This window comes from Hyaena hyaena, unplaced genomic scaffold (assembly GCF_003009895.1).
Source record: "Hyaena hyaena isolate Hyena2069 unplaced genomic scaffold, ASM300989v1 scaffold_5, whole genome shotgun sequence".
Classification (NCBI taxonomy): Eukaryota; Metazoa; Chordata; class Mammalia; order Carnivora; family Hyaenidae; genus Hyaena; species Hyaena hyaena.
Genome location: NW_024080637.1, coordinates 7,643,531 through 7,658,966, shown reverse-complemented (window position 1 = coordinate 7,658,966; position 15,436 = coordinate 7,643,531). Strand labels below are relative to the sequence as shown.

The following is a 15,436-nucleotide window of genomic DNA, read 5'->3' as shown; positions in this document are numbered from 1 at the left end:
CTGAAACAGGCTCCAGGCTCTGAGCTGGCAGTCAGCACAGAGCCCGACGCGGGGCTCGAACCCACGAACCGCGAGATCATGACCTAAGCGAAAGTCGGACGCTTAACCGACTAAGCCACCCAGGCGCCCCTCTAGATAATAGTTTTAAATATTAGTTTGTTTTCTCCTCAGAACCTTCAAATATATACATCTTCGATATTTGTCTTTTTTTCCATAACAACACTCAACCTTTGGTCATTTGTAATTTTTTCATTTTTTTTCTTTCAAGTTTATTTATTTTAAAGAGAGAAAGACAGAGCACGTTAGTGGAGGGTGGAACAGAGGCAGAAGAGAGGGAGAGAGAATTCCAAGCAGGCTCTGTACCACCAGCACAGAGCACAACGTGGGGCTCGAACCCATGAACCATGAGAACATGACTTGAGCCAAAGTCATGAGCTGGACCCCTAACCACCTGAGCCACCCAGGCACCCCGTACCCTTTTTTTAAAAAAAATTTGTTTTCAATCATTTCTTTCCATTTTAAATTTTTATTCAAATCCACTCTTCCTTGTAACTTAGTTTTTATATTTGATATGATTTTGTCATTTTCTCTCCTGGGTTTAATCCGAGTTGTTGTCGGTTTATAGGAAGAATTTTTCTCAGATGAAATGTGTAAATATGCTGCTTAAAAATTTCTTAAATAGCTTTATATGGAATTGGTTTGAATTTTTTATTTTGTTATTTAATTGACATAGTTCCTAAATCCGAAACATTGTCCACTAGTGATGTCAATCAATGAGATGAGGTTTCTCCAATGATAATGATGTTAGTGGTCATAGAGTAGAGAGGGGATTGTCGTCTTTTCTTTTTGCAAGATTCTGAATTTTCCCCTTTATTTTCTTCTTCTCTACTACCCAAGAATGCTGAAAATTGGGTCATATCTAGCTTTACTTGCATTTATTGTTAATTGTATGTTTTGGATCATAGGGCATACCATTATCCTCCAGACCCAAAGTCTATATATACATTTTAAAAAGTTATTATTTAACTGGTAGCAAGAATTATGTTCATATTTAATACATAAAAATAATATTACTACAGAAAAATAATTTTCTTTTCCATTTTAGTTATTTTATGTGGCCTTTTACCTGTCTCTTATTACCTAATTTATTCTAAATGAGTACTTAGAAAACATATGCAATCATGGTCATTGATTAAAAATTTATATGCCACCTATTATTCAGTTGAATTTTTTTTTCTTTTGGTTTGGCGGGGATAGGAGAGGGTGAAGTCTTTTTTTTTTTTTTTTTTTTTTTAAATTTTTTTTTAATGTTTTATTTATTTCTAGGAGAGAGAGAGAGACAGCGTGAGCAGGGGAGGGTCAGAGAGAGAGGGAGTCACAGACTGAAACATGCTCCAGGCTCTGAGCTGGCAGTCAGCACAGAGCCCGACGCGGGGCTCGAACCCACGAACCGCGAGGTCATGACCCAAGCGAAAGTCGGACGCTTAACCGACTAAGCCACCCAGGCGCCCCTAACCTTTGGTTTTTAAAAGAAAACAATGGTCCCAGCAGAAACAGAACAAAATATAATAATTGAAGGTGGCCATATCTACCATTTAAAGTATTTTGTGATTAAAGTAAAATTACCAATATTGGTAGGGCCAGACTTTGGTTTACAGAAGAATGAATTTTTTTTTTTTTTTTTTAAGAATGAATTTTTTTTAATGTTTATTTTTGCGAGAGAGAGAGAGAGAGAGAAAGTGAAGTGGGCTCTGTGCTGAGAGCTGAGAGCCCCCTGCGGGGCTCGAACTCATAGTCTGTGAGATCAGTACCTGAGCCAAAGCTGGATGCCTAACTGACTGAGCCGCCCAGGTGCCCCTACAGAATGAATTTATTTTAAATGTTATTGGAAGTATTAAGTGGTTTGGGGGAAAAAAAACCTGCAGTTGTTTAGAGTGAAATGTAACATGAAAATGAAGAGTCTTAAAGTCACCTTATCTTTATTATTTGTAATTCTTTGCATTTCCTTAAAAATACGGGTATTTCCACATCATGGGAGATTAGATTTATTTATAACTTAAAAGCAGCACTGTATAAAGAGAAAAAACTCTGGACTTTTCCCATTTGTAATGATACTGAATTAGATGTTCTAAAAGTCTATTTCATATCAAAGATTTTGTGATCTTTAAAAATCATGCTTTTTAAATTATTTCTACATATTTAATTTGCAGATGATGGCAATCCAGTGAAATCCTAGCAGCAGTTTATCAATATAGACAAGACTGTTTTTTTCTATAGTAGAATGTGTCCCAGGTCTGTGTCTATCTCTAGGCTCCATTACTTCATGCAGCTGTCAGAGTGAGGTGCTCTGATCTCTTCAAATCATGGTTCATGCAAGTATCAGCAGACTGGTTACTGAGATAGATAGAGATGATTATTACCCCTGTTGGATAGATAAAACAGATTGCCTTGTCCTTGAATGTTAGACCAGGAGTGGTCTAAGGATAGAATGGCATCTCCTTTTTACATGAGTGTTATAGGTCTTTCACAGTCTGTCTTCCAGTTACCTTTCTAATGTTATGTTTTATCACTTTTCAAATGCTTTCAGAATTCTGTTAAATTCAAAATTTCCCCTCCACCATTGGTGGATTCATCCCATCCTTTTGTTTATTTTGTGTATTTCCTTATCACCTTTCCCTTCCTTGGGAATCCCCACTTCATTTCATCCCTACCTCCATCTTAATTCTGTCCAAAATCTTAGCTGCAACCCTGCTTAAATGTGCTCTCTGAATGAAGTCTTCTGGTTCCATATCAGAAATGATTACTGCCTCCACAATGACCTTAGGCAGTACTCTGTATATACTTTTTTTCTTTTTTCCAGTTTCATGTTTTGATATCCCTCATAGTGTTCTTTTTCTCACAAGGGTTTATGCTAAGCAATAGGGTATAAGTGATTCACGTTTGTGTCCCCTGTAGTGCTTATCACACAATGCCGTATATGGAGTGAGGTTCAATAAACGATTATGAAATTATTGAGGAAACGGAACTCCAAAGAAGGGAAGTGACTTGCCTATAGTCACAGAGCTAGTTAATGGCTGCATTTGGGTTGAAAGGTATTGCTGGTGTCTTCAAAAAAATAAATGCTGAGGATAGGGAAAATCTGTTACTTTCTGGCCCCGGTGAGCAGATACTTTTGCCAATTAACACAAAAACAAACAATATAAAGAATGCTAATGTTGTCTTATGCCACTAAAAACAAGTTCATCTTCAGCTTGTAGCTGTAGGAATGAGGAATCATCCATTGGATTTGCCCGTGCAGTTCACAGCCAGTGCTTGCGCCCTCAACTTAACACGCCAGGGCCTGGCCAGGGGGATGCCTGTTCGTCTGTTGTCAGAGGTCACCTGTCTGCTTTTCAAGGCTCTGAAAAATTTCCCCCATTACCAGCAGGTAATTTGAATTGAATACTTGACTGTGCTTCTTACTTCAGGACTAATACATGAAAAAATTATTAGTGTTATTATTAGTTTTAGCATTATTTTGTTTTAATTTTTCATTCTACCTGAAAGAATGAGAGAGAGAATAGATAAGGAATTTATATTTGTTAGAAAAAAATAGCACATTTGGATAAGCGATTGAGTTTAAATTTTTTAAATTTCTCAGAAACTGGTTACCCAGAAGCCCATGTACTATTAACACTTCAGTACATCCTTATAGGCTTCACATCATATGTAAAAGTTAACTTGAATTGAATCATAGATCTAAATATAAAAGCTAAAGCCATAAAACTTCTAGAAGAAAACATAGGAGAAAATGTTTGTGATCTTGAAGTAGGCAGTTTTCTTAGGATACAAAAAGCACATATCATGAAAGAAAAATAATAAATTTAGAATTCATCAAAACTAAAGCTTTTCACACACATACACAAATTGAAAAGGGTAGGCTGTGGGCTTGGAAAAATGTTTATTTTGTATATATGATAAAGGACTTTTATAGAAAATATAAAAAATTATTAATAACACAAGATAAACTAATCTTTAAAAAATTTTTATTTTAATGTTTTATTTATTTCTGAGAGAGAGAGCATGAGCAGGGGAGGGTCAGAGAGAGAGGGAGACACAGAATCTGAAACAGACTCCAGGCTCCGAGCCAGCTGTCAGCACAGAGCCCGACGCTGGGCTCAAACCCACGAACCATGAGATCATGACCTGAGCCGAAGTCAGACACTTAACTGACTGAGCCACCCAGGTGCCCCAAGAGAAACCAATTTTTTAAAAAGGCAAAAGATTTGAACACTTTACCAAAGAAGACTTGCAGATGACAAATGAGTATGTGAAAGGATGCTCAGTGTGTTTAGTCATTAAAGCCACACCGAGAGACCACTGCATACCTAGTACTACTATGCACCCTCTAGATTGGTTGAAACTAAAAGTGTGGGCAGGGGTGTGGAGCAACTGGAATTCTCATATATTGATGTTAAGAATATAAATGATGCAACTACCAGTTCAACTGTCTGCTTGCTTCTTTCAAAGTTAGACATAATCCTTCTACACTACCTAGTCATTCCACTCCTAGAGAAATGAAATCATCTATTCATACAAAGACTTCTACATGAACACTCATATTTATTTGATAATATATCTCCTAAAACTGAAAACTTTTCAGTTGTTCAGCATCAGGTAAATAGATAAATTGTGGTATATTTATACAAAAAAATACTACTTTGCAATAAAAAGGAATAAAGTACTCATGTGCAATATGGATGAATCTCAAAAACAGTATATGCTGACCAAAATAAGCCAGACACAGAAAAGTAGGTACCATATGTTTCCATTTATGTGAAACTTAAGAATAAGATTAATCTGTTATGACAGTGTAATTTCTGGGGTTGAAGTTTGTGAGGTTGAGATTGACTGGAAGGTGGTGCAGTGCAACTCTTTGGGGTGATGGAAATATTTTTTTATCTTAACTGTGGTGATGGTGGATGGTAGAAGTTACACAGCTGTATCAATTTGTCAAATCTAATTGAAGCCTGTACTTAAAATGGACATTTTAAAAAATACAGTAAGGGAGGTGGTCTTTCCTCATTAAAAAAAAAAAAAAAAATCTATTTCTGCTTTCTGTTGAGAAGTTGGAAGCACCTTGACAGTTTAGTGTTAATTCCTACATGGAAATCATCAGTTGGAGTAAGAACTGCCGCTGTAAAAGGGCATGAATTCCCTAGTTTGCCATAATTCCTACCACTGCTCTGCTGTGTCACACTCACCCCATTTCACTTATTACTGGCCAGTTCCTGTTGGCATTTCAGGCTTGCTGACCCTGCGTCATACACTGTACTTCAGTCATACTGGCCTACTCACGGCTTTTCAAAGAAATGGTATATTTTTCTATTTCTACAGCTTTCCCAAGAGGCTTTCTCTTTATTTCCTATCTCTAAAGGCCCTGTTTTTATCCCTACTGGTCTTAGGTAGCAGGTATAGTTCTATCTCATAGTTATGAGAGATCTGGTAAGGACATTTGTAGATGGGCCAGGCTTTAGATAATTGATTTAGACTGATGCATAGGCAAGCCATTGGACTTTAGGGGAAGAGACCCCACTTTGTCAGAAAAAGAAGGTTGGGGGAGGATTGATTGTTCTTTAGGTAGAGGTAAATGTGACCGAGTAAGATTAAATGAAGAACTTGAGGTACACAGAGCCACGTGCAAAGTGAACTCAGTAAGAAAAGCTCATTGGTAGCAACTTCTAAATGCCTAGAATCTTTGTTTAGAATGGAGTGTATGCCTTTGCTCAAAATTATTTTTCTTTGTTCTCTTAAAGTTACAGAAGAATTGTCTTCTCTCCTTAACCAATTCCAGGATTCTTGTGGATGTTCCATTTGACAGGCAAGTATAAAACTTGGGCACCTGATTTTGGGGTGTTGACTGGTGTTACTCTGAACATTGTTGGCTTTTGGTTATTAGCTTATTAGCTTTGGATTTTTTTGATCAGTTTGATTAAGACTGGGCCAAGATGTGTGAGGACAGTATTCTGTTGAGCCTCTTCCACAGAAGTGATTGGAGTACCCTACAGATGACCCTGGAAAAATACAGAGATAAGGGACACTGACACATAGCACACACATTCCCCCCAGTCAAAATGCATGTATAACTTTTGACTCAACCAGAATTTAAGTACTAGTTTTAAAAAAGAAAAAAAACATAAATAGAAAACACAATACATTATAGTACTAGACTGTATTTTATTGATACCAAAAGTTTATATTATCTACTTAAAAGGTGAATCTTCTGTCAGTACTTACATCAATATCCTCTTCTACAAAACACTGTAGATGTTTTATGTATTGCAGTAGACATCAAAAATGAAAAGATAATGTGGGGTATCTGGCTGTCTGAATGTGACTCAATCACAGGGTCATTGAGTTCAAGCCCTATGTTGGCAGAAGAGTTTACTTAGGAAGGAAGGGAAGAAGGAAAGATTATGTGAAAAATATTGCATGTATACTCATGCATTGATAATGAAGAAGCAGCAATATGATTGCTTTATGGTAGTATAGTATAATCAATGAATTGCTTCATGGTAACCTAGCCTTACACTAATGAATGAATTGCTATAAAATTTTCATGGCATAGAGCAAAACAGTCATATTTATTATACAGTATTGGAAACATTGTTACTTTAAGGAAAAGAAACTACTTGCCTCTGATAATAGGGTTATGCAGTTTCTCCAGTTATGGCAGAGGCATACTATATGGTAACATAATTCTTGGAAAACAAAGTTACAGAACGATAAGAAAACTAACATGTTTTTAATTTTATATTAAATATTGCTTACCTTATGTCCTGTAAAGATAGGCTGTCCACGTCCATGCAGGTCTTGCATGTGATGTTGTACATTATCAATACTTAGACGATAATAAGGACACAGAAACCTGTCATACAATTCTTGCTATAAAGTTACTAGATGTTCACATGAAGATGAATACACAACAGGGATGTTTGTTAACTGTAGGCATGATGATTGTTTACTGCTCATTTAGTGGAAGTGGATCATCATAAAGGTCTTCATCCTCATTGTATTCATGTTGACTAGGCTGAGGAGGAGGAGGAGAGGTTAGTCTTGCTGTCTTGGCTGTGAAAGAGGTGGAGGACATGGAAGGGGAGGCAGACACACTTGGTGTAACTTTAAAGAAATACATCATAATTTCTCTCTGACTTTGATTTTTCATTTCTCTAAAGATGTTTCTATAAAGTACCAATCCTTCTTCCACCATTTGCTTTAGTTTCATTGCCTGTATTATAGAAGTGTCCACCTTATAAAATAAGTCAAAAGCAGTCTTGAATCATCAGGATCTTTCTGCCCGATTGTCTAGTGTCAATTTATTATCTGGCACTGCTTTTTTTTTTTTTTTTTTTTTAATGTTTATTTATTTTTGAGAGAGAGAGAGACAGACCGGGGGAGGGGGAGGGGCAGAGAGAGAGGGAGACACAGAATCCGAAGCAGGCTCCAGGCTTCGAGCTTTCAGCACAGAGCCGGACACGGGGCTTGAATGCACGAATAGTGAGGTCATGACCTGAGCCAAAGTCTGACACTTAACTGACTGAGCCACCCATGCACCTCTAGCACTTCTTTTTTATATCTTCTTCCTTGCTGTCCAGCACTGGTTTGGAAGCACTCATCTCTATCAAATCGACATCTATTAATTCCTCTGGTATTGTGTCTATTAACTCTTGAATTTCTCCAAGATCTGTATCTTGAAACTTCACCCCCACTTACTTTTGGCCATATCTACGATCCCTCATGATTTCCTTGATTGGCTGTTGTAAATCCTGTGAAGTTATACAGAGCAAATGGATACAGTTTTCTCCAGCAGAAATTTACTGTCTCAGCCTTGATGGCTTTTATGGCTTTTCCTGTAACAATAGTGGCATCTTTGATGGTGTAATTCTTCCAGATTTTCATGGTGTTCTATTGAGATTCTCTTCCAAAATGTTGAAAGTCATGCCATAAAGTACTGTGTGATGAGCCTTAAAGGCCCTGTCACCCCCTGATCTAGAGGCTGAATTAGAGACCCTGTGTTTGGGGGCAAATAGACTACTTAAGTGCCTTCATTGTTGAACTCATGGAGTTCTAGACGGCCAGGGGCATTATCCAGTATGAAAAGGATTTAAAAACTTTTTTTTTTTTTAATGTTTATTTATTTTTTGAGAGAGAGAGAGAGAGACAGACAGTGCAAGTGGGGTAGGGACAGAGAGAGGGAGACCCAGAATCTGAAACAGGCTCCAGGCTCTGAGCTGTCAGCACAAGAGCCCAACATGGAGCATGATCCCACAAACCGTGAGATCATGACCTGAGCCAAAGTTGGATGCTCAACCAACTGAGCCACCCAGGTGCCCCAATATGAAAAGGATTTTAAAGGCAGTCCTTCATTGGCAAGATAATTCCTGACTTCAGGCATAAGTATGGAACCAATCCATAAAATGGGTTCTTGTCCAGGCCTTCTTGTTGTCCAACCAAAAGACTAGCAGCCTATGTTTATCTTTTCTTTTCAAGTCTTGGAGGTTAGTAGCTTTATGGATAAGAGCAGTTCTTACATAAAATTGACTGCATTTGCACAAAACAGTAAGTAGAGTTAACCTATCCCTTCCTGCATTAAGTCAAATCTCTCTCTAAAAAGTAAAACATCCTTTGCTAGCATTAAATTTTGTAGTTTTAGGGTCACCTGGCTCAGTCAGAAGAACATGTGGCTCTTCCCCCCACCCCCAAGTTTATTTATTTATTTATTTATTATGAGAGAGCCAGAACACACACGTGCCAGTAGAGAGGGGCCAGAGAGAGAGCCAGTGCAGAGCCTGATGTGGAGCTCAAACTCATAAGCGATGAGATCATGACCTGAGCTGAAGTCAGGAGTCGGATGCTCAACAGACTAAGCCACTGAGGTGCCCCAGAAGAAAATGCAACTCTTTTTTTTTTTTTTTAATGTTTTATTTATTTCTGAGAGAGAGACAGTGTGAGCAAGGGAGGGTCAGAGAGACAGGGAGACAGAATCTGAAACAGGCTCCAGGCTCTGAGCTAGCTGTCAGCACAGAGCCTGATGCGGGGCACGAACTCACGAACCATGAAATCATGACCTGAGCCAAAGTCAGACGCTTTACCGATTGAGCCACCCAGGCGCCCCAAGAACATGCAACTCTTGATCTCAGGGTTGTGAGTTTGAGCCTATTGGTTATAGAAATTACAAAAAAATAAACAAACTTAAAAAATGTTTTGCAGTTTTAGATCCTTTACCTTCCTTTTCCTTTAACTTGGCATGTAATCACTTTTTCTCAAGTTATATTAGAGTTTAGAAGTATGCTTTTCTTACAGCAATCCCTGCCCACATAAAAGCTGCATTTTCAGGGGCGCCTTGGTCGCTCAGTTGGTTAAGCGTCCAACTTTGGCTCAGGTCATGATCTCACGGTTCGTGGGTTCGAGCCCCGTGTTGGGCTCTGTGCTTTGGCTAGCTCAGAGCCTGGAGGCTGTCTTCAGATTCTGTGTCTCCCTCTCTCTCTGACCCTCACCTGCTCACGCTGTGTCTATCTCTCTCTCAAAAATAAATAAAAACATTAAAAAAAATTTTTTTAAACCTGCATTTTCAATAAGATAAAAAGGTGTTTTGCAAAAAGTGCAAGGTTTCATGTCAGCTGGCATAGCTGCAGTGACACCTTCACCAATTTCCTTTTTTTTTTAAACTATGTCTTTATTCTGGATTCATTTATCTGGAAATGATGGGCACCCCAGTTGTTGTCTTCAGTCTATGGTAGATATCAGCCAGTTCAACTTTTTCTTGTAATGGCATGATTTTTCTTTATTTCTAGGGAGTACTTCCAGTATCATTAGTGGCACTTTATATGGGTCCCCTGGTATTATTCAGGGTTTACAGTATTTTACTAAACACAATGAAAAATACATGAGCACTGCAAGAGATTATTTTTTGCTACCATATGCAGTTTACTGGAGAGAAAAACTAATCATGTGGAGTGATTAGTGTTGCAGGGCATTTTAAGTGGATACAGATGCACACACTTAATCTCACTGTAATATTAACAGGAGGTGGCTGTGAAATAATTACAGTAGTTTAGCGTGTAGTACAGTTAATTTTATATAGTTAATACTGTATCAGAGCACCTGGGTGGCTCAGTCGATTGAGCGTCTGACTTTGGCTCAGGTCATGATCTCACAGTTCGTGGGTTCAAGCCCAATGCTGGGCTCTCCGCTGACAGCTCGGAACCTGGAGCCTGCTTCGGATTCTGTGTCTCCCTCTCTCTCTTTCTGCCACTCCCCCACTTGCACTCTGTCCCTCTGTGTCTCAAAAATAAATAAACATTTTTTAAAAATTAAAACTATCTACCTTAGGTTTATTTACATTTTTGTTAACTGAATGTGCTATGTATTGTCTATAAGTGTTTATGTAAGTTTCAATAAATTTTATTAACCTTTTATAGTAGATGTATATACATTTTATGGTAGTAAATAGTAAAAGAAACTTGTCACAAGTGTCTACATATGTTTTGTACATTTACAAATCCCTAACTTTTTCTTAAATTTTTTCATATTTCTAGGCTATGAGGTTTGTTGGTGAGTTTTTTTTTTCAAATTGTTGCAAATCTCCAAAATAGTTTCCAATATATTTATTGAAAAATATCTGTGTGTAAGTGGACCAGAACAGTTCAAACCTGTGTTGTTCCAGGGTCAGCTATGTTTGCAAATGTTGTCTCTCTCTCAAAGTGATTCCAATTCAAGGTCATGAGTGGCAGGAACATGGGCTCCAGAGAGTCAAACATACTTGGATTCAGTTTCTACCTTCCATTATTTTTTCATAAGTTTCCTCATTTGTAAAATAGTGACTCTTACGAGGATTAGACATGAAGATGTTTGTAAAGTACTTCTCAGGGTGCCTAGCTTAAGAACTAGAGCCTGTTGGGGCACCAGCATGGCTCAGTTGGTTGAGCGTCCGACTTCGGCTCAGGTCATGATCTCATGGTTTGTGGGTTCGAGCCCCATGTTGGGCTTTGTGCTGACAGCTAGCTCAGAACCTGGAGCCTGTTTCGGATTCTGTGTCTCCCTCTCTCTCTGACCCTCCCCTGCTCATGCTGTCTCTCTGTCTCTCAGAAATAAATAAAACATTTTTTAAAAATGTTAAAAAAAAAAAAAAAAAAAGTAGAGCCTGTTTAGGGGCGCCTGGGTGACTTAGTCAGTTGAGCACCTGACTCTTGATTTCAGCTCAGGTATAGAGATGCCAGGATCATGGGATCGAGCCCTGCATCAGGCTCTGTGCTGAGCTCAAAGCCTGCTTAAGATTGTCACCCTCTCTTTCTCTTTCCCCTGCCTCTGCTCCTCAACCTGGCTTGTGCTTTCTTTAAAAAAAAAAAAAAAAAAAAAAGTCTGTTCTAAATACAGTACATTCTTTGTTATTATTTTATTGATGATAATTAAGAAAGCCATCATCCTTGACTCCAAAGGACTCCTCTTGAGGCCTTTATAACCTTCCAGTTTCGAGCTCAAAAACATTTATAATAGTTGGTTGCTGTTAACAGAAAAATTAAGCACAGGCTGGAATGAACAAAGCCTGTGGTATGTGGGTGTGGGGTTGTTAGACTAAGCCATTCTTGAATCTAATTGAAATGTGGTGGTACCTGGGTGGGTCAGTTGGTTAATCATCTGACTTTGGCTCAGGTCATGGTCTCATGGTCTTTGAGTTCAAGCCCTGCTTTGGTCTCTGTGCTGACAGCTTGGAGCCTGGAGCCTGCTACTGTTTCTGCCTCTCTCTGCCCCTTCTCTGCTCACTTGCTAGCTCGCTCACTCTCTCTCAAAAATAAATAAATTTTAAAAAAAAAAGGAAATGTGTACTTTAAATGGGAGTTGACTTTTAAAGATACAATAGAGAAGGTGATCTTCCTCATTAAAAAAAATTGATTTCTACCTTCTCTTGAAAGTTAGAAGATCTTTCTCAACTCAGTCTTCGTTCCTATAATTACAGTCAATAGGAACTGCCTCTGTAAAAGGGCATGAATTTTCTTTAGCTTTGTGATTTGTTTGCAGTGGCATTTTAGTACTGTCTACAATTCAGCTTACAAATTACTGCCTGTTGGGGAATTTTCCTTTGTTTTTAGACCCATGAAACTAAAAACTGAATGCTAAAAATAAGTTTTTCTTAGGTCTGCTAATCTTACTTTGTTTTTTTAAATGTTTATTTTGAAGGAGACAGACAGTGTGAGCACGGGAGGGCCAGAGAGAGAGGGAGACAGAATCTGAAGCAGGCTTCTGGCTCTCAGCTGTTAGCACAGAGCCCGACATGGCGCTCAAACTCAACAGCCATGAGATCATCACCTAACCGGGAAGTTGGACGCTTGACTGACTAAGCCACCTAAGCGCCCCTGCTAATCTTACTTTGAATTCTGTGCATTTTGCTTACATTCTTAATTTGCCTACTCTTCTCTTCCTCTTGTGACCTTCTCTTCTTTTTGCCAGATGCTTTTGATTTTCATGGCTGAGGGCTTAGAAGTACAAGATACAGGATTTGTTGGGGAGGTTAAGTGATTTCTTCTCTCCTTATTTACAGTTTAAAACTTTATCGTGAGAAAAATAGTGTTTTTCAGGTTTGATGCTGCCAAGTTTGTTATGAGATGGCTGTGTAAGCATGAGAACCCCAAGATGCAAACAATGGCAGTGAGCATCACCTCTATACTAGCCCTGCAGGTACATATGTGATTGCTAAAGTCCAGATTTCTCTCCTGAGTCTCGATGGAGCTCGGATAGAGCCAGTGTTTTACTTTCAGCTTTTTGTTTTCTTACAGCTCTCATCTGAGCAAACTGCACAGCTTAAGGAAGAGCTCCTCATGGCAGTTAAAGTAAGTTGATTGTCGATTTTATAACCTTTTTTTCCAATAAAAAATTTATGAACATAATTTTAAAAGTTTAATCATTCTAGAAGGCTTAGAAATGAAAAATCTCTAAAGACCTGCTCCCCAAAAGAAACTACTTTCTGTTCTTACTGCCATTCTGGGATTTACCTCACATCTCTAAATAAAGTGCTTTTAACTTGATTTATCATTGTGTGTGTTTTCTAGTGATTCTGCTGCTATAGTAAATAAGAACTTCGCTCTCTCACACGTATCTTTTTTTTTTAACTTTTTTAGTGTTTTTATTTATTTCGAGAGAGAGAAAGAGAGAGAGAGACAGTGCGAGCAGGGGAGGGTCAGAGAGAGGGAGACACAGAATCTGAAGCAGGCTCCACGCTCTGAGCTAGCTGTCAGCACAGAGCCTGACGCAGGGCTCGAACCCACGAACCGTTAGATCATGACCTGAGCTGAAGTCGGATGCTTAACTGACTGAGCCACCCAGGCGCCCCTCAGACATAACTTTAAATAAATTTTTACATTGATTGTTTTAATTAATTAATGTTAGAGAGTGAAGGAGGGAGGAAGCTGCAGAGAGAGAGGGAGAGAGAATCTCAAGCTGACTCTGTGTTGACAGATACATGTATTTTCCGATGTAGGGCTCGATCCCACAAACTATGAAATCATGATCTGAGTCAAAATCAAGAGGTGGACACTTAACTAACTGAGGCACCCAGGTGCCCCTCTCTTACATGTATTTCTATAAATTATCTCCTTTTCCAATAAATTAATATCCTAATTTTTATTCAGTAATCAGTATTTACCTTATGATTATGCTAATATTGCTAACTAAAAAATGTACATCGTTGTTTTATTTTGCATTTGTTTTGAGATGAACCTGCAATACCTTCCTCCCCTGCCTCTCCCCGCCCCAGAACATTTATGTTTCCTGTGAACTATTTATTCATGGCCGTGATCGGTTTCCTTTTTTTTTTTTTTTTTAAATTAATTAATTTATTTTGAGAGAACCAGTGGAGGAGGGGCGGGGGGGGGGAGGGTACAGGATCCGAAGTGGGCTTGTGCTGACAGTGGAGAGCCTGACGTAGAAGTTGAACTCAGGAACCATGAGAAAATGACCCAAGCCACCCAGATGCCCCTGTTTTCCCTTTTGGGTTGCTGACTTTCTTATGATTTAAAAGACTTTGCTGTATATTAAGGAATTGAGCCTTTGACTCTGATGTGAGATGCATATATTTTCCCCATTTGGCTGTTCGGTTATTTTTACTTTATTTATGACATGTTTTGCCATGCAGTAATTTAAAAATGTTTATAGGGTTAAATTTATCATTTTATTTCTCTGGCATTGATGGCACAGTTTGAAAGTATTTCCATACTCCAAAGAGTATCTTTTAAAGATTTCTCTTGATTTTTATCTGTGGTTTCCTTTCTTTTAATATGTAAATCCTTGATTTACTTGAAGCTTTTTTTTTTGTATGATATAAGAGTTGGTGTTTTTTCTCAATATCTGCCTCTGCACCTTCTATTGAATAAATTATCTCTTATCTACTGTTACACATTGCTCCTCTATCATATATTAAATTCCCTTATCTATTTGCATTTGTTTCTGAACTTTGTGCTGTGTTGCGTTAGTTTGTATGTCTGTTTATATGCTGATACCACACTTTTTATTTACTAGTTTTATAAATTCCTTAATAGTTAAGATCTTTTCTTGGGTTTCTATTTATGTATGTATGTATGTATGTATGTATGTATATATGTATCTATCTATCTATCTATCTATCCGTATATTTATTTTTGACAGAGGGGGCAGAGAGTGCAGAGGAAGGGCAGAGAAAGAAGAAGACAGACAATTCGAAGCTGTCAGCATAGAGCTCGATACGGGGCTCAGTCCCATGAACTGTGAGATCATGACCCGAACCAAAACCAAGAGTCAGATACATAACCAACTGAATCACTCAGGTGTCCTTCTTTGTTTTTTTTTTAAAGGTGAATACCTGAATTGACTTTTCTTGTTTTAAAAAAAGCAGTTTTCTTTGGGATTATGTTAAATTTATAGATTTACTTAGAAGAATTGTCATCTTGGGGCACCTGGGTGGCTCAGTCGGTTAAGTGTCCAACTTCGGCTCAGGTCAGGATCTCACAGTTCATGGGTTTGAGCCCCACGTCGGGCTCTGTGCTGATAGCTAGCTCAGAGCCTGGAGCCTATCTTCGGATTCTGTATCTCCCTCTCTCTCTGACCCTCCCCTGCTCATACTCAAAAATAAATAAAAAGCATTTTAAAAAATTAAAAAAGAATTGACATCTCTGCGATACTGATTTTTCCTTCTGAGAACAGGAGATGTTACTCCATTTATCCAGTCTTCTCTGTGCCCCAGATGTATATGGGTGTTGTCTTAATGTTGATATTCTGTATTTCTTAAATTTATTCCTAAAGTTTTTACCTTTGCGTTGCTGTCATAAGTAGAATCTTACAAGTATTTGATGTGTAGTCAGTAGGTTTGGGGGATAGAAGTTAAGAGTGATTTTAGACATGTTGATTTCTACAGTGCTTGAGATGTCAC

At 38.3% G+C, this 15,436-nt stretch overlaps 1 protein-coding gene across 1 annotated transcript in view; it reads left to right on the top strand.

Annotated features, from left to right (window-relative positions):
• The window catches only part of ZYG11A (zyg-11 family member A, cell cycle regulator), an 88,869-nt gene that overhangs the window by 38,740 nt on the left and 34,693 nt on the right, over positions 1 to 15,436 (top strand). The window contains exons 4-7 of the mRNA XM_039238122.1: positions 3,251 to 3,427; positions 5,796 to 5,860; positions 12,615 to 12,714; positions 12,813 to 12,866. Coding sequence (XP_039094053.1) covers positions 3,251 to 3,427; positions 5,796 to 5,860; positions 12,615 to 12,714; positions 12,813 to 12,866 — 396 coding nt within the window. The remainder of the gene's footprint in view (positions 1 to 3,250; positions 3,428 to 5,795; positions 5,861 to 12,614; positions 12,715 to 12,812; positions 12,867 to 15,436) is intronic.